Genomic DNA, 20,431 nt, shown 5'->3' with positions numbered 1-20,431 from the left:
TTTCTTCAGTAAATAGCTATTGTATGCTCTACATATGCGTGGTGCTGAGGAAGAAGGGAGACACAGAAAGCAAGAGCACCAGATTCACTTTTTCTTCTACCCAGGACCCACTGCGATCTTCTACCTCTCAGAAGCAGGGCAGGGACAATGTGCTATAGTGGCTGAGAACTCTGACCTGGAACTAGAAAAACCTTTGTATAAATTCTTGCTCTTACCACCTACTTCCAGTCTGAGTTTGGGTAAGTCACTTAACCTCACTTAGCTTTCATCTCACCTGAAAATGGGCATAACATCATCAAATTATTATGATTTATGATGAATTTAATGAAACAAGCAATAATCAGTATATCAGCCACCCAGAAAATGTTCCGGAAGTGGTTCCTTTTACTAATTTTAATTTTCCATCTTGGGACAGCTCAAGGTCTCCCACTATATAGACACAAATATACTAACGAGGTAGAAAACAGGAGGAGTAATGTATAAAGGTGTATTTAACATTACTGAATTTACATTTCAGTGAATTCACAACTGTTTTCTCATAAAGGTGTCATGCTTGGAACTAACATTCCTGAAGGATTTCTCAAACTGTTAATATCTGCCTATATTACATGACCTAGGAAATTAAATAAAAACCATCACCCAAAATAGGGAGCCAGTCACAATCTCTTCTGGATTCCTCGTTCTGACTCTGACTAACAGTGAGTCATTTAAAGAATGGAGACAACGCAGAGTACTGACAAGCAGTCTGAACACAAACGCGGAGCAGGGGTGCCCAGCACACTGCAGACCGACGCTTTACTGCAAGCCAACTTTCTGAAACAGAGAAACTAGCATGGAAGGAGAGTCTTCTACTGGCTGCACCTTTTAGTAATCCTGTCTTTCAGGAAAGCGATTAGTTTCTCAACTGCTGCCTCCCTATAATCACACGTACTCAAAAATACTTTACTTTTTAAAAATGTTTATTTCTTAAAGATGACTTCCAGAACTAGAGTGGTCATTTTAAGATTTTAAAAGCAGAACATAGCACACAAAAAGAAAATGTCTGTGTGATATTAGAACATGATCTTATTTAAACTGCCCCCCATAAAGTTCCTTTCGCAATGAAACCAAGCAGTGATACTTCAGTCCAAACAGAAGATTTCACAAGCAGAGGAGAACCTGGGTAGGATTTTCAAGTACAGTTTTTCAAGTCTATACTTTCTTATATGTAAGTAAAGTCTATGCCTATAAGCAAAAGAACACCATACTTTCATATCTTTCTCTTATTAGTGTACAACCAGTCTCTGTAAAGAATCCTCATGCTACCAGGGAAACCCAGGATCTTTCTGCCTACCTAATCCCACAGAGGACACCCTGTTACTCCCCTTCACTCTCCCTCCTGTCATCAGTGCCCACGGCAAGCTGGCAGCTAGTGAAACTTCTGAATCACCCAAGCTCCCTTGCTATGCTCCACTCTGCTTAAAGGTGCCTCGTACTGTGTACTGGCAAGAAGAACCTAAGGAAAACACAAAGACAGGTTCTTCCTTGTAGGTGCAGGAAAGCTGAGCTAATGAGGAGATCTGTTCGTCGGGGCTTCCCTGTAGCTGCTTGTGATAGGTCCAGAACACACTACCGTTTGCTCTTTTTCAGTGATCCAGGTGTCACCTGCTAAACAAGCGCTCTCCACATCACGAACTAGCAACAAAATCAGAAGGTCGAAGCTGAAAGCTGCTAGAACTCCTCTAGCATAAGGCTGTCTCCCCTCACTCATCTCCTCTGAAGCAAGAGTACTGCAGGCTAATTTTTCTGCCAGTCTAGACAGTCTCCCTAGAAATCAGCTTGCCCAGCAGTCACTTGCTGACCAGGGTTACACACGCTGCTTCACAGACATCAATGCTCTAGTTCACATAATACGCAGAAGCTCCAATCTCAAAACAGTGCAAGCAGGAGAGCCACTTACCTACACAGTGTCTGCAATCTGGGAATCTGCAACAAGTTTTGGCCCTTTAAGATAATGAGTTTATTGAGCTCCCTAAAATGTACTCAGAGACTTGGTTCCTATGGAATGGTTCATAATTTTTAAAAAAGTGACGTCCTTTGTCACACGTCTTGAGACTCTGATACGATTCAACAACAACAACAACAAATTTTTTTTTAAAGTAGGCTCCAGAGCCCGTATGGAGCCCAGTGCAGGGCTTAAACTCACAACCCCAAGATCAAGTCTTGAGCGGAGATCAAGAGTTGGATGCTCAGGGCACCTGGGTGGCTCAGTTGGTTAAGTGTCTGACACCGGTTTCAGCTCAAGTTATGATCTCAGGGTTCTGGGATTGAGCCCCATGGCGGGCTCCATGCTCCGCAGAGTCTGCTTGGTATTCTCTCTCTCCCTATCTCTCTGACGCTCTCCACCCCCACTCACTCTATCTCAAATAAATAATTGAATCTAAAAAAAAAAAAAAAAAAAAGTCAGATGCTCAACCAACTGAGCCACCCAGGTGCCCCCCCACCAATTTTTTTTTATCAAGACTGTACTACAAAGAAGGTACCAACATTTCCCAGGATACTTTTCTTAAAAAAAAAAAAAAAACATCTAAGGCTTCATAGGCCCACTGTAAAGATTCAGTGAAATTTAGATAAATAATACATTTCATAGCTTTAAATGTAAATGGTGAAGAACTCAAAGTTGGATTGGGGATAATGAGCCTTCTTTGTAAAAGTTCAATATTTAAGAAAACAAATATACTCGGGGTGCCTGGGTGGCTCAGTCATTAAGCGGCTGCCTTCGGCTCATGATCCTGGGGTCCTGGGATGGAGCCCCACATCGGGTTTCCAGCTCAGTGGGAAGCCTGCTTCTTGCTTCTCCCTTTCCCACTTCCCTGGTTTGTGTTCCCTCTCTTGCTGTCTTTCTGTCAAATAAATAAAATCATAAAAAGAAAGAGAGAAAGAGAGAAAGAAAGAAAGAAAAAGAGAAAGAAAACATTATTTTATAATTGAAAATTGATTTTAAAAATTTAAAAAATGACCACCACTTGCTTTGTAATTTTAAAAGATTAATTTAGATTTCTCAGATTTCTTAGGTCTCAAATTCTCAGATAATCTCAGGATAAATGCTGCATCTGCTCAGAATTCAGGCCATGATTCTGAACATATCAACACATCAGCCTTTCTATTAGGAAACAGTAACTTTTCAATTAATAAAACTAGGTAAATGGTGAGAAACAATTAAAATGATCTTTAACCCTTTTATTTTTATGAAAAGCAACAGAAAACTAAAAGTTATTTTCTGAACCCAGATCCTGTATTTAAACTCCATTCCTACAAATTTAAGTAATCAAAATGACAAAGGGAAGCATAGCAAAGCAGTCACTTAAGTAAGGAAAACCTTAGAAAAGAGTCTGGTCAAACAGAATCTTCAATTTAGAAGTACAAGACGTGTGATAAAGGACACTCCCTTCTTTTTAAAATTATGAAATATTCAAACTTGGAATTGACTGAGTATAATATCTTTTAAGAAACACAGATCTGCCACCTGTTCATGTCCATCATCTTAAAACCCTGGCTCAAAACTTAACTTTTCCAAGAAACTTTCCCTAATTAACCTCAAAAAACTCTGGTCACTCCACCTGCTATACTTTCAGCATAAAATTTTCTTTTATTTTGTAGCATGACAACATCTATCTCCAACTGAATGCTGAGCTATTTGAAGAAAAGGATTAGTATCTTCTTTCTTTTCTTATTTTGCCACAAAATAGGGCTCTACCTACCATAAGCTCTAACCAATGGATACTCAATAAACATTATTATATACCCAGAGTTTTCAGTCTGCTATCTTTCACCCAATGCTCACCAATTATTAAACATTTGGTACTATTATTTCATTGTCAGAGTCTAGGGGAAGGGAAATGGAAAAAGATCATATTCAATTAATCCCTGGGTACTGATAATGCCTGTGATGGTCTATATTTATGTTACGATAAAGCTTAAAAATTAGCCATGAGTCTTATCCCAGCTCATCCATACTGTATCTAATTAAGAGACTGCATAGTATTAATAGGGAAGTGCTTTGAAGTCGAAGGTGTGACCCCTACCTCCAGCACTTAAAACGAGGTTATAGTTTCTCTCAAAGTACCTACCACACAGGATTGCCGCTAAATGAGATAACTAAGTACCGACTACTGGGGAAGAAGGGTGTTAGTCAATATGGGGTAGTTTTAATACTGTTAAAATTATGACTAGTTAGAAGGCTAAGAAAAGTTATTCATAATATGAACTGTACTGCATTAAAGTGTACGCTGGCATCAATTTTCTGGTTAAATATGGTCCATAAAATGTAAACCCTTCTTGAATGTGATCTCCTTACCACTGTGATAAACTTCCACAGAAAGTGATCTTTGCTACATGGTAATTTGCCAAGGATCTGGGGAAGAAGGTTTTGCATAGATGCAAAGACATATTTTCCAGCAAAACTCAGTTTTATGCAACATTTTCATATTAATAGATGCCTTAAAACCTGAATACCAGCTTCTCACTGTTAACAAACTACTGCATTTGTCCCCTGATCCCTCACAATCCACATCTCAACAGCATTTCAAGATGTGGCTACAGTGTCCAAAGAGCTTTCATATGGCTTATTCAGCAAACTTGTTCAGAATCCTAATTAAAGGGCTGCCTGGCTGACTCAGTGGGTTAAGCCTCTGCCTTCAGCTCAGGTCATGATCTCAGGGTCCTGGGATCGAACCCCACATGGGGTTCTCTGCTCAGTGGAGATCCTGCTTCCTCCCCCCATCCCCCTCCTGTCTCTCTGCCCACTTGTGATCTCTGTCAAATAAATAAATAAAATCTTAAAAAAAAAAAGTAATTTGGCTAAGGCATATAATGAACTGGAAAATACATGTTCTCCCTAACTCATCAGTTCAATGCCTAAGAAAACGCACGACAGAACTACATACATAAAGCATATGTAAAAAAAAAAAGAAGTTTATTGCAGTGTTTTTCATCACAGCAAAAGAGGAAAGAAGTAAAATGAATATATTATCCATAACTAACATACAGTCATTTAAAATAACTAATTTGAGCTATGTCAGATGATGTAGGATCTCATGAAGTATTGTTGAGTGAGAATAATAAAAGGTAAAAAAAAAAAAGGCATGTAATTTCATTTAAAAACAAACCAATAAAAGAAAAAAACATTGTGTGTTTTTGTACGTGCATGTGGATCTATAATAGGATTATGTGTGTGCAGAGAAAAATATGGAAGGATATACACTAGGTTGTTTACATGGTTTGGGGGTAAAGATTCACCAGTGTGCAGGGAATGGCGAAGAAGTGAGGGAATGCTAAGGGAAAAAGTCTGCTCTTAAAAAATAAGGATGCAAATTTACAGATTTATGCATCTATGTAAAATTGTTTACACATAGATTGAGGTATAAGGACTTAAGCCAATTTTAAAAATAGTAATAATCCCCTAAATGGGGAGTGACAAATCATGACTTTAAAGAATTTATGCAATTACCTCATTCTGATTGCTGCCTTTGTTAGATGATGGTTTTTACACAGTAAGCAGAACCCACAGCTACCACCACCTTCACAGCTTCCCGCGGGAAGACCACTTGCAAACAGCTAATGCACTGTATTAGCTACCAGCAAGCACAAGTGATACACAACAAAAATTTACTTTATAAAATATAACCACGAAACACTGTTGAGTACACTACTGTTTCAGTTCTTTAGTGGCCAAATACAGTAAATACCGATCACATTTATTATGGTTGGGGAGTTCTGACTAGAATAGATGTTGGCCTCCATCAGCACTTTGTTGAAATCTACCACACACCTGAAGAGAAGCATACTCTTAGGTACAAAAACGGGTCCCCAAACCCTAGTTAGTATAGAAAAAACTATCACGACTGTTCCTCCACCTTAAATAAACTTCCAATTGAGATATATCAGAAGATCCACAGAAAGTGGCAGTGTGCAGAAATAAATCTTACTGGGAATAGATAAAACCATTTTTTCACACTCCATCAGCAACTGTGCCTTAAGTTTCTCTTACTAATCAAATGGGAGTTGAAAGTGTCCTCAGCCGCTGCTAGGAGAAACACTATTTCCTAGAAGCCACTATGCTCAAGTCTGTGTGCCGGATACCGTTCTGTGTGCTCTACACGTATCAATACTTTTAACCCTCACAAAAGCCCAGTGGTTCTTAATCCAGGGCAATTTCGCCCCCAAGGGGACAAATGGCAGTATCTGGAGACACTTCTTTTTGTTACAGCTGGAAAGTAGCTACTGGCATCTAGGAGGCAGCACCAGGTAATTCTGCTAAACCCTGCAACAAGGAGAGCCCCAGACAACACCCCAAATATCACTAGTGCTCAGGCTGAGACACCCTGCAGTGAGGCCATGAGGGAGGTACTACTGTTGTTCCCATTTTTCAGATAAAGAAACCGAGGCACGGAGAAGATAAGTAACTTGGCTAAGGTCAAGATCTCGCAGACGGCAAAGCCGAAATTTGAACCTAATAGTGTAGCTGCTCCAGAGTCTCTCTTCTTATCCTTTCACGAGAAATAAAGATGCTAGTTAGGAAGCTGACCCACAACTTTCTCTCCCCTTCCTAGATATCAGGCTTGTTTGGAAGAATGATTTATCTGTACATTCATTTTAAATTCTGTCTGACCATCAAGCCATTCAACGAGTATTCCCTGAGCATCCACTGTGTGCCAGACACTGCTCAGAGCTATTCTAGGTGCATAAGGTCCCTGTCCTTGGGGTACATATGTTCCTCCCTCATATTCATTCCCCCACCGTCCTTATTAGACTCTCACCACCCATGTCTCTTCCCCTTCTAAGATTTTATTTCATTTATTTTTTATTAACATAGACTGTATTAATAGTTTTAGGGGTAGAATTTAGTGATTCATCAGTTGGGGACAACACCCAATACTCATTACTTCCAGTGCCCTCTTCAACACCCATGACGCAGTTACCCCATCCTCCACCCACCTCCCCTCCAGCAACCCTCAGTTTGTTTCCTACAGTTAAGAGTCACTTATGGTTTGTTTCCCTCTCTAAGATCCTTTTTTTTTTTTTTTTTAAAGTAATCTCTACATCCAATATGGGGCTTGAACCTACAACCTGAGATAGAGTCGCCTGCTCCACCAAGTGGGCCAGCCAGGTACCCCTCCTGCTTTATTTTTCCTAATAACACACATCATTCCTAATAATATGTTACACATTTGTTTGTCGTTACTGACCTCCATTACGAATAGAACTCCACGAGAACTCTGCATGCAGAATTGAGAGGTCTACCCGGCACACAGTAAGCATTCAATAATTAGGTGTCAAATGACTGGAGAACAAATGTCTTTTCAATCTAACCATTCCCCCATGACAGCCACCTCTCACCTGCACTTCTGCAACTCCCTCTTATTTGGTCTCCCTGCCCCCTTTCCTAGCCTCCTTCAATTTATCTTCTACACTAAAACCAGAATCATCTTTCTAAAATGCAAATCTAATGCCACATCTCTACTCCAAACCCTTTAGTGACCTCCCACTCTTAGGATAAAGTCAGAACTCCTAAAGTGGCTTCTAAGATGCCCGTGAATCTCAAAGTTATGTTCTTACCACTTATCTTCTCAAATTTAATTACTACAGTCATGGAAGTAGCAGTAACAGCTAACATGTATCGAGCACCTGCTGTGTGCCCTGCTGTGTGCCGGGCCCTAATCTAAGGGCATTATATATCCTAGATAATTTACTCCCCAATTGAGGTAGGAGTTATGTCTATTTTCAGATGGGGAAACTGAAGCACAGAGAAGTAACTGTCCAAGGGCAACTAGTAATTGGTAAGGCCAAGATGTAAACCCAGGCAGTCAGGCTACTGAGCCCTCACTCACATCCATGATCCTATGTTCTCCATACCAATTGTAACAAAAGTCCCTCAGCTCCTCAAATGCACTATTTCACCTGACACCTCCAGGCCTTCACATCTCTCTCTGTGCTAGAACATCCTTCAGGTCACAGCGTAAACATCCCACCCTTTGCAAGGCCTCTCTGTGATGTTCCCCAGCATTGTTTGGACCGCCCTGCCCTGTTCCCCCACGGCACTCTGAATTTCCCATTAGAACCCCTGTTCTGCTTTACTATGGTTACTTGTCTGTTCTCACCAGTAAGTTTGAGGCTGCACAAGGACACAGACCATGTCTGTCTTGTTCACACTGTATCCCTAGCATCTGGCCTACACCCTGCAACACATGAGGAGCCAAGGGAACAATTCCACATGGTGCCAGCACCATGAAGCTTTTCCTAACCACCTTGCAAAAGTCACTCATTGTTTCTCTTAAGAACTCTGCTCATACAACACAAGTTTTATGCATCATATTTTGTCATATAGCTATTAAAAAGCACATATATACATATCATTTTTCTGTATGCTTGTGAAAAGCAGGTTATTGGGGTGCCTGGGTGGCTCAGTTCGTTAAGCGACGGCCTTCAGCTCAGGTCATGATCCTGGAGTCCCAGGATCGAATCCTGCATTGGGATCCCTGCTTGGCGGGAAGCCTGCTTCTCCCTTTGATCTTCTCCATCTAAAGCTCGCTCTCTCTCTCATTCTCTCTCTCAAATAAACAAAATCTTAAAAAAGAAAAAAGAAAAAAGAAAAGCAGGTTATCTTATACATTGATAAGAACTCTGAAGTGATATTACAAACTTAGCACTTAAAATACTGTGTACAAGGGATGACTATTATTTCTTACAACTGCCTATAAATCAACAATATCTCAATTACAATGCCAATTTAAAAAGTAATTATGGAAAGAAATAGATTGATAAATATATTACTCAGGAGCTTAAAATAACCCCCAGTATGTCCTGGTGAAGGACAAACTCTGTGATCTAACATTCAGGGCCCTCAATAATCCAGCTCCTTGTTACCTATTAAACCCAATCTTCTCTTGCAACTACCCTACAGCTCCTTCTTTTTTTTTTTTTTTTTTTTTTTTTTTAAAGATTTATTTTATTTTATTTATTTGACGGAGAGAGATCACAGGTAGGCAGAGAGGCTGGCAGAGAGAGAGAGAGAGGGAAGCAGGCTCCCTGCCGAGCAGAGAGCCCGATGCGGGACTCGATCCCAGGACCCCGAGATCATGACCTGAGCCGAAGGCAGCGGCTTAACCCACTGAGCCACCCAGGCGCCCCAGCTCCTTCTTGAATCAAGTGAAAACTTTAGTCTTCCTCACATACCATGCCTAGTCCAGTTTCCACATTCTGTCTTAGGATACTCTTCCTATCTGAATACCATCTGATTAACCCTTTCTTCCTCTGACTTCTCTTGCCTATTCAAACTGCACTCTTCCCCCTACAGTCCAGCCTTAATCTCACCTCCACTGTGAAGTTTCCTTGATCTCACTGACATCTTTTTTTCTTAGGAACTTAATAATCTTCTCTAACCCCTGTACCTCCAATAAGCATATAAATTTCCCGAGTTTCTGAATCATTCCTTCCACTTCTTGGGAATCCCCCAAGAGTACCCATCAAAGTGCTAAATATATGATCAGCAATTAATAAATACTTGCTGATTAAAGTTAGCCTCACACTAGTCACACATATTATCAACCCTCAATCATCCATGCTAACAGGAAAGCCACTGCACAGAAAGACAACCTGCTGGAAGAGTCCAACTATCTTTCAGGGTGGGAGGAATGCCTGTATTTGGATTAAGTACTGTGTACTTGTTTCCAATTTTCCAGAAGTTGCAAAGTTGCCACAAATGGTCTAACTGCACAATTCTTCTCTTGTCAGGGCCCAGAGTCTGCTCAGCTTATCATTCCATACTGGCAAACAACTGTATAACTTTTTCTCATCTGTGACACAAAGATAAAAATAAGCAGAGGTAGTCATATTCTAAACATTTGCTGGTTCACACCTTCTCCTAATAGGGAGATCATTGTTTGGACACAAAAGATCAACTATTCTAACTCTTACTGGGCAAATATCTTATTTGTATCAACAAAATGCTTTTGTAAATAGAACACAGTGACAATACCAATAAGAATTTTGAAAGAGAAGTTTGCCAAAGAAAACCCCTGTGATGATCTACTATTAGGATAATTCAGAATTGATAAAAAGCCAAATTCTTCCCGTAGTCCATAGAGATTTGCCTCGGCCTACAGCTATTTTCCCTAAGTGAGAGTTTCTGAACTAAAATTCTTTTTGGTTTGCTTCTCTTTCTCATCCAACTGGTCAAATTTTCTTATAACAACATATCTACAACTGAAAAGCTAAGTTTCTCAGCCTCAATTTTTGTTTATACCTGGTAGAAGCTACAGTTTTCTCCCAGAAGGATTTTAAAATGTCTGAGCTTATCTCCTGAAAACTCTTCAAATACTTTTAATAAACTAATGGCAACGGTTTTGCGACTAAAAAAATTTCCCAACATCTTCCTCTTTTGGCAGGCTCTGCTGAAATCCCCCTCCCCATAAGGGGGAATCTGACTAAAAACACTGCCTGCTTCAAGTTCCCTTAGGCAAATTTCCAGCCTCAGTCAAGGCCATGAGGTTAAACATTTCTCAATGACGCAGGCTCCCTCAGAGGGAGGAACAAGAAAAAAAAAATTAGAACTTATTCTTCCCAGTGCAGTAAATCAAGAGGCAATGCCAAGTCCTAAAAAAAAATGAAGTATAAGTTAAACTACATACTGTTTGCTCTGCTAAGGCCCCCCAGGAGGAGCACAGAACTGGGATGAGAGCTGTGGGGTAGAAGAAAAGGCAACCACAGAGCCATCAGTCCAGCCAGATCAATAGATAAACCTCTAGGTTCTCTAGGGAATCTCCAGAATATTAATAATGTGTACATTTTTGATCATGATATAACTTATGATAACTAGAGCAGCTAAAGCAAAGTGACTGCACTGGTGGTGTGGGGTAAGGAAATGGAGTCCTACATGACACAAGTCATCATTCAGGATTCAAATGTGTGTTAGGTAGAAGGCGGGGAAAACTAAAGAAAAGAACACTTGGGAAAGGACTATGGGGCTGATCATAGAGAAGGCAAGCTCATCTGAGGGGCTAATAGGGCTCTTGGACCTCTGGCCACCTGCAGAGATAAAAGAATGAAATAAAAACAGAACTGATTTATAGATCATAGAACTTTAGAGTTAAAAAGGGTCCAATCCTTGGGCACCTGGGTGGCTCAGCTGATGAAGCATCCAACTCTTGATTTCAGGGTTGTGAATCTTAGGGTTGTGAATTCAAGCCCCCTGAGCTCTACACTGGGGGTGGAGCCTACTTTGAAATTTTTTTTTAAAAAGGTCTAATCCTTATAAGAAAATGCCAATGATGAAAATACTGTTAACATTTGTACAGTGCTTTACTTTTTGTTTGTTTGTTTTTTTAAGATTTTATTTATTTATTTGACAGAGAGATAGCGAGAATAGGAACACAAGCAGGGAGAGCGTGAGAGGGAGAAGTAGGCTTCCCGCAGAGCAGGGAACCCGATTCAAGGCTCGAACTCAGGACCCTGGGACAATGATCTGAGCCAAAGGCCGACGAAGGCTCCACAACTGGGCCACCCAGGCACCCCTACAGTGCTTTACTTCTCAAAGTGCTTTCATGCACTTAGTTCTTAAATAAAAACTATCTTATACTTGCTGTGTGCCAGGAACTGGGGATACAGAATTAAGACACCACCCCTGCATTCAAAGAACTTATTTCTAATGATGAGACCCACTAGGAATAACTAGGTAATAGTCACTCTGACGATCTGTACTAGATACAGGGAGAACATAGTTGAAGGAGGACGTCAGTCTGTCTGGGAATGAAAGACCACATGCATCTCAGAAGAGGCAGCCCTTGCTGGGACTTGAAAGAGGAAGAGCTGGTGGGCAGGCAAGCAGAAAAAGGAATGGTCAAGGCAGAGGGAAGATTATATGCAAAGGAACAGAAAATTAAAAGAGCACAGAATGGTCTGGATACTAAAAGTAGCTCAGCATTGCTGGAGACTCTGAAGTTGGAAGTGATAGAAGATGATTGAATAATTAGAGGCCGAAGATACGAATATAATAGTTTTAAATTTTACCCCAAAAGAAATGGAAGAAGGGGCTCCTGGGTAGCTCAGTCAGTTAAGAATCCAACTCTTGATTTCAGCTCAGGTCTTGATCTCAGCGACATGAGTTCAAGGCCTATACTGGGCTCCACACTGCGCATGGACCCTACAAAAGAAAGGAAGAAAGGAAGAAAGGAAGAAAGAAAGGAAGGAAGGAAGGAGGGAGGGAGGGAAGGAATGAAGGCAGGAATAAAAGGAAAGAAAAAAGAAAAGAAAGAAAGGAAGAAGAAGGAAGGAAGGAAAGAAGTCTGAGAAGATTAAAAATGATTCGAAGTGATTATTAGAAAAAGCATGTTGGCAGCTATATGTAGGATAGGCTTGAGAAGAGTCCAACTACAGGCCAGGAGACCAATCCGAAGGCTACTGAAACCACAGTGAGAAACGAGGGGAGACTGATGAAGGAGAGTAAGACAAAATATGAGAAGTCAAAGCAGAACTAGGATCTACAGAACTCAAGAGACCAAACAGATGAGGAATTGAGAATGACTCCTAATTTTCTGCTTAGGTAACTGGCACCAAGTTAGGAGATGCAGGGGCAGTCTTGGGGAATGGTGACATCGTCTTTTAATATGTAAAAGTCTGAAGTACATGTGAGTCACCCAGATGTCCAGGTAGGAAGAATGAGTGGATTAAATGAATGCAGAGATACAGATGCAGACATCCTGAGTAAGTGGTAGCTGAAACCACATACTAGGATGAGATTGCTGGGGAGAATGTGCAGACTGAGGAGAAAAGAGGGTCAAGGACTAATCCTGGAAAATACATTTGAGGGACAGGAAGAAGAGAAGACTGCAAAGAGACTGCATAGTACACAGAGAGGCAGAAGGCAAGCTGGAAAAAGAACAGTAGCTACAGTTTACCTGCCCAGGATCTGAATACCTTTCCTACTTGGGGGAAATTCCAAGATCGGGGAAGGCAGGCCCTCTTCCTAGTACAGAAACTGAAGAGGAACATCCCTCTCAGCATCTTGGCCTCTAGCTCACAAATATGACCCAAGTCTGGCCAAACAGACCCTCCCATCTAGAACCCTGAAAATTGGGGGAATGACACAAAGGTTGAAAATACAACCAGAAATTATTCATGGCACAGTGGCAAATATCTATTGGTGGCAGTGCCAGTGGCACCAAGTGTTTGTGGGACATCAGGACAGCAACAGTAGCAGAGAAGGTCCAGTGAGCAGAGCCAGTGAGAGTCCTCAGCAGACTGGTCCCATGACACGTTCTTCTGTGTGCTGCCTCACTCAATTTCTGCTCATTTCTTCTGAAGACTGTGTGGTACACAATACTCTTCCCAAAAATGTATTTTATGCCTAAATTAGTCAAGATTACACAAAGAACCCTGAACACAGAATGAGGAGAGAACATCAAATAGGGTCAAATGGTAAAGAAAGGTCAGGTAAGAGGAAGCCTAAAATGGGCCTCCTGCATAGGCTAACTAGCAGCTCAGCTGGTGATCTTGGGGAAACTGTACGCATGTTATTTCATTCCATCCTTATGACACCTTCTGTGGAAAATAAAGCAAGTACTACATCTTTATTTTAATGATAAAAAAATGAGGCTAAAAGACACTAAGAGGATTGCTTAAGGTCAGAGAGTTCTTACTATCTAATGTTGCCCTCAAGAAAGTTACTTTATGAATCTTCATGAAAGGAAATCTTAAATGTCAATACTAATTCTTTATAACATGTGTCAACTGAAACTGATGATGACCACACAGACTTCTCAATCCTAGACTTCCAGCTTCTGTAATTTTGGTAATATAAGAGGATCTTACTAAAAGCACTAGGATCAATGTAGACAACCACCCAGAAACACACTTCAAGAAGCATAAGTCTCCTTGCCACCAACCTTCCACAGCTCATTCGGGGTGCTGTGGTCACTACTTAAAGAATACATCATCAGCAACAAGAAGTCCTCAAATGAAAGAAGGGATCTTCTATCCCTGACCATGAGAACCACTGTGGGAATGAGAGGCTGAGAGCTTTCAAAAGAAGATGATTATTTCTCAACTTCATTCCTTTGGGATATGTCACAGCCAGGAAGGGAGAAATTGGAAAAAGCAGCTTTCACAAGCTGCCAAATCCATGTCCTAGTCCCAGGGGGTAATCAGCCAATAAGGCTTTGTGGAGCTGATGTAATACTGGCAGAGGCTAATGTTTTATGGCTGAACATGTAGCCTCTTGATATTTAGCTACGGGGCTGAAAGGATGACATCCTGAAAGGCCAAGAAACTCAAACATATAACACCACCACTTAGCAATTTGCATCTTAAAAGTAATTTCTAAACTTAAACGACCCATCTTTTTCATGAATAGTTTACAAGAGCATTTGTTAAACTGTAAATTTTCTGAACCTAAATTTCTAAATCTCTTTTACTAGAAAAAGAAAATTTTAAGCACCTCCAACAAACAAAGACAATTTAGAAAGCTTAAAGTAACAAAAGAAAAGAAATCAGAAGAAAGGTAAGTTTTCTAAGAAATAAAGTTTGTTTGTGGGATTTTAATCCCACTACCAGCATACCAAGTTTAAAACTGTCTGACGTCCTTATAAAAACAATTTGTGAGACTGAGACATTAAGCCAAGAGCTTTCCGGAGCACCACATATCTCACCGAAAACTGTCAATCTTCACCTTGAAAGTACTCTGAGATGAAGAAAGCAGTGGGCAGGGAACAGAGCACAGAGACACTAACACTGTTGGTTTGAGCTTGAGCTATTAAATTTCAAAATGAACACCTGCCATTTTAATGAAAACTGGTAAGTCCTCTGACTTAAATATGCCACAATGATCTCCCAAAGCCTGAAACAAAACTAGTATATTAAAAAGAAAACATTTAAGTCTCTAACTAATGAGCTGAACCATACAGTGCTCCCAAATATGTACTAGCTCCTTACTCGAAACAGGAAAAAATTTTTGGTTCAACCCCAGACAGACATATACCCAGTGACAGGCATAGAATACTCCCCCTAGTTTATATAGCTCGACATTTCACAAAAATTGAGAATGACTTTTCTCAAAATGAATGAGGGAGAGGGAGAGCTGGTACCAAAAAAAGATGACCCTCTACATTTTATAAAGGAACCAGAGGGTCATCCATTAGCAGGATGGTCTATACTTGCTCTATGAGAAACAGGGTTGGAGCACCTGAATACTGAATGTTCCGGGAGTGGTTTTCTTCTTCCCAGTCTCTCCAGTATTTCATGTTCGTATCAGTCATTCATCAACATATATTTAATCAGTAATTTCGCATCAAGCTAAAGAGATGCTGGATATAAAATAGTAAAACAAAGTTAACAGTAACAGGGGGAGGCTGGCTGGCTCAGTTGGAGGAGCATGGGACACTTCATCTCAGGGTCTATGAGTTCGAGCCCCTATGTAGAATATAGCGATCACTTCAATAAATAAAAAAAATTAAAAGCAAAAAAAGAGTAACAGGCAGATACATTCTTCACAGAGTTGATAATCTACTGAGGGAAATACACACTGAACAAAAGAATCCCATAAATAAACATATAATCTCAAAGTATACGTACATGAAGAATGAGAAAAAATGAAAATAACCAGAGGGGAATGGGGGGAGGTGGCTGAAAAGGGGAGGAGGAGCAGGGCATTCTCGGAGACCTATGGATAATAGGATAATAAATAAAGCAGATGGGAAATAGGAGAGAGAGAAGGAAGGAAAGGTAGATAAAACCCAGAAAGCCAAAGGGAAAAGCATGGTAGAGAGGGTGATTAAGGAGGTAAGCTGGTAAAACTAAGCACACTGGGAAACTTACTATTCCAAGAGTACGAGTGTTGACTGCAGAACTGGATATTACCTAAGCTCTTACTCTAAACTACCTAAGATGAAATATGATCCCTATGCAAGTGGGGACCTTGTGTTTTACAGGGTTCTCAAACACCTTTCAAGTAATACCTGGAAAATTCTATGAGTACATCAAAAATATACTTCTTTTTCAAATTAATCAAGGTTTTTCTAAAAACATTCACCCTGCCACATTAGTTGGGATTAAACATAAAGTTAGCAACACTGAGTGAGTTGACCAAAAGCCTAACTGCAAGGGATCTTCAGGATAAAGTTAATGGAAAAGAATAAAAAATAAAAATAAAGTTAATGGAAGAATATTTACAAACATCTCAAGGACAGACTTCAGCAGACGTAAAACTCACCTTTTAAGAAGTCCTAAAAGCTCTGTACTACAGAGCTCAGCAGGAAAGGGAGAAGGAGGCAAGGGACCTTTTTCTTAACAGAGCCAACAAGGACCTTCACATGGAAAATGTTCCTACTCTAAAGATATACAGGTTTAAATTTACTTCCTATCCACAGAAACTATTCGCTACATCGGAAAAAATTTCTAATGCACATTTATGGCAAGACACTCAAGAGGTTTTGCTTAGTTTCAAACATATGACACTAGGTTTTGGCCATGGGTAGAAGAGTCAGAAATCTTACTATGCTGTAATTCAAAACAGCATCCTTTCCAATCTTCGTGAACAGGTACAAGACTCACTGTTAAAAGCACAGAAACTTTCTAAATAGGGTTAACTGTAGAGAAAAGGTCATCCCTATGCAGAAAGGAAGTCGAGGGCAACAGAATTTAAGACAAGGATTACGGGGCGCCTGGGTGGCTTAGTCGGTTACTCATCTGCCTTTGGCTCAGGTCATGATCTCAGGGTCCTGGGATCGAGCTCTGTGGCTGGTTCCCTGCTCAGTGGGGAGTCCGCTTCTCTCTCTCCCTCTGCCCTCCCCTTCCCTCACTCACGCTCTCAAATAAATAAAAATCCCTTCAAAAAAAAAATACAAGTATTATAAAAGACAAGGAGGTTAAAGGTTTTTTGTTGTTGTTTTTAATGGTTATGTCACAGAATTCTGGGAAGAGGGATAAGGAAGGAAGAGAAGGGGGCAAAAAATATAGGTAGGCCAAGTACTCCAAGAACAGGACAAAGGAACTTAGATAAGTTGGGTAGGCTGTCAGGAGATACTATATACACTTGGAGGACAAAAGGATTTGAAACTCCCGTGGAAAACAATATAATGTGGTGATAAAGAGCAGAGTTTCTAAAGCCAGACCACCTAGGTGCAATCTAAGCTCTACCACTTACCAGGTGTGTGGCACTGACCGAGTTCCTTATCCACTTTGCCCCTCAATTTCAGTATCTGTAAAATGGGATAGTAAGAGCATCCATCTTACATAGTTGCTGCAAACATTAAAAGAGTTAATATATGCAAGGAGCCTGGAACACTGTGGCACATGGTAAATCCTACTTGAGTGCTGGCTACTATTATGTTATTTTAAATATATTTTCATGTTTTTGTTGGAATTCTCACAAAATCCACTTAGAATTCCATACTCTAGAAATATGCCTCTGAATGTTTTGGGATTTGTCTTTGCATTTTCCTGTTTGGTCTCTACTAGTTTCTAATGGCTCATTTTTATTTTATTTTTTTAAAGATTTATTTATTTATTTGACAGATTACAAGTAGGCAGAGAGGGGTGTGGAAAGCAGGCTCCCCGCCAAGCAGAGAGCCCGATGTGGGGATCGATCCCAGGACCCTGGGATCATGACCTGAGCCGAAGGCAGAGGTCTTAACCCACTGAGCCACCCAGGCGCCCCAACTAATGGTTCATTTTTAAAATATAAGGCTGTCTCACAGCAATCAGGCAAGAAAAAGGAACAAAAGGCATCCAAATCCATTAAGAAAAAAGTAAAACTTTCACTATTTGCAGATGGCATGATACTACAGAAAGAAACCCTACAGACTCCACCGAAAAACTATTAGAACTGATAAATTAATTCAGTAAGGTCACAGGATACAAAATCAATATACAGACATCTGTTGCATTTCTATACACTAATAATGACGTAGCAGAAAGAGAAATAAAGAAAAAAATCTCATTTACACGTGCACCAAAAATAATAAAATACCTCGGAAGGAACTGAACCAAGGAGGTGAAAGATCTGTACTCTGGAAATTATAAAATACCGATGAAAAGAAACTAAAGATGACACAAATGGAAAGATATTCCATGCTCGTGGATTAGGAAAACAAATCCTATTAAAATGTCCATACTACCCAAAGCAATCTACAGATTTAGTGCAATCCTTACCAAAATACCAACATTCTTCACAGAACTAGAACAAATAATCCAGAAATTTGTATGGAACCTTTAGCCAGAATAGCTAAAGCAATCTTGAAAAAGAAAAACAAAACTGGAGGTATCACAATCTCAGATTTCAAGATACACTATAACGCTGCAGTAACTAAAGTAATATGGGGGCACGTAGGTGGCTCAGTTGGTTAAGCATCTGCCTTTGGCTCAGGTCATGATCCTGGGGTCCTGGGATGGAGACCCACATTGGGAAGCCTGCTTCTTTGGGGAAGCCTGCTTCTCCCTCTCCCTCTGCCTGCTGCTCTTCCTGCTTGTGCTTCTCTCTGTCAAATAAACAAATAAATAAATAAAATCTTCTTAAAAAATGAAAAAAAAAAAAAAAAAAGTAGGGTCCTGGCACAAAAACAGAGGCGTAGATCAATGGAACAGAATACAGAGCTCAGAAATAAATTGACAACCATATGGTCTATTAATCTTCAACAAAGGAGGCAAGAATGCAAAGGGAGTGGTATCAAATAAAGACTTGACAGGGCCCTGAGCCACTGCTGGTTTGAGGAAAAAAAAAAAGAATATGTGATGGGAACAAGATAGTCTCTTCCACAAAAGGCGTTGAGAAACCTGGACAGCTACAAGCAAAACAATGAAACTGGACCACTTTCTTACACCATACACAAAAATAAACTCAAAATGGACTAAAGACCTAAATGTGAGACCTGAAACTATAAAAACCCTAAAAGAGCAATTTCTCAGTAATTTCTCTGACATCAGCCAGAGCAACATTTTTCTAAATATGTCTAAGGTAAGGGAAACAAAAGCAAAAATAAACTATTGGGACTACATAAAAATAAAAAGCTTCTGCACAGAAAAGGAAACAACCCAATAAAACTAAAAGACAACCTGTTGAATGGGAGAAGATATTTGCAAATGACATCTCCAATAAGGAGTTAGTATCCGAAATATGTTAAAAAAAAAAACAACTTATAAAACTAAACATCCAAATAATCCTATTAAAAAATGGGCAGAAAACACAAACAGACATTTTTCCAAAGAAGACATGCAGATGGCCAACAGAAAAATGAAAAGAGGCTCACTATCACTAATCATCAGGAAAATGCAAATCAAAACCACAATGAGGCAGCACCTCACACCTGTCAGAATGGCTAAAATCAAAACACAAGATGTAACAAGTGTTGGCGAGGAGGTGGGAAAAAAGGATCCCTCTGTTTGCACAGTTGGTGGGAATGCAAACTGTGCAGCCACTGTGGAAAACAGTATGAGGTTCCTCAAAAAATTAAAAATAGAATCACCCTATAATCCAGTAATCACACTACTGGATATTTACCCAAAGAATACAAAAACACTAATTCGAAATGATATATGTACCCCTATGTTTATTGCAGCATATTCAAAAATAGCCCAATTATGAATGCAAGCATCCACTGACAGACGAATGGATAAAGAGGATGTGGTATACATAGATACAGTGGAATATCAGCTGTATAAAAGAACAGAACCTTGCCATTTGCAACATCATATATGGATCTAGAGGGTTCAATGCTGAGTCAAATAGGTCAGAGAGAGAGAAATACTGTATGACTTCACTCATATGTGGAATCTAAGAAGCAAAACAAAGGAAAAAAAAGGACAAATAAAAAAACGGGCTCTTAAGTACAGAAAACTGGAGGTTCCCAGAGGGGAGGCTGACAGAGGGATGGGTCAAACAGGTGAAGTGGGTGAAGAGTACACTTCCCATGATGAGCACGGACTAATGTATAGAATTGCTCAATCACTGTGATGTACACCTGAAGCTAATGTAACACTGTACGTTAATTGTACTGGAATTAGAAAAAAAATATATATGGCTATCTTGGTTATGTTTAAGGGAAATAATAGAAGATCTGTCCACCTGTAGGGCAGAATTTTCAATAGGAAACACTCTTCCCAGGGTTAGGTACTGTCAGGCCCAAGAACTGAGTGAGGGCAGGGGAAGGACACCTCAGGCAGAAAATTCAGAAACCAACTAACAAAGCTGGTTTTTCTAACTTAGAAATTATCTCCCAAAACTGTTCCCTTGAAGGGTTTTGTGCAATATAGCACATTTCCTCACAACAGATCAGGGGGTGGGAGACAGGGATGAATGCAAGTTGGAAAGAAGTTCACACACTTGTTTGGTTTTATTTTAAGCATTACCTAGCTGTGCTACCAACTATTCTCCTTTTGCTTACTTCCTTCAAGAGTGATTTTAACT

At 40.0% G+C, this 20,431-nt stretch overlaps 1 protein-coding gene across 14 annotated transcripts in view; it reads right to left on the bottom strand.

Moving 5' to 3' along the window:
- Window positions 1-20,431, bottom strand: part of MRTFA (myocardin related transcription factor A) — a 191,227-nt gene that overhangs the window by 62,643 nt on the left and 108,153 nt on the right. For 5 of the 14 annotated variants that reach the window (XM_082739961.1, XM_082739963.1, XM_082739960.1 and 2 more), the window contains one exon: window positions 17,174-17,228. The exons of 8 other annotated variants lie outside the window; for them this stretch is intronic. In XM_082739961.1, coding sequence (XP_082596087.1) covers window positions 17,174-17,228 — 55 coding nt within the window. Of the gene's footprint in view, window positions 1-17,173; window positions 17,229-18,428; window positions 18,501-20,431 lie in introns of those variants that run through there. One more of the 14 variants, XM_082739953.1, reaches the window with a different exon arrangement.

The sequence above is a fragment of the Mustela nivalis genome (assembly GCF_964662115.1).
Source record: "Mustela nivalis genome assembly, chromosome: 7".
In the NCBI taxonomy this organism is placed as follows: Eukaryota; Metazoa; Chordata; class Mammalia; order Carnivora; family Mustelidae; genus Mustela; species Mustela nivalis.
This window is presented reverse-complemented; position numbering and strand designations above follow the sequence as displayed.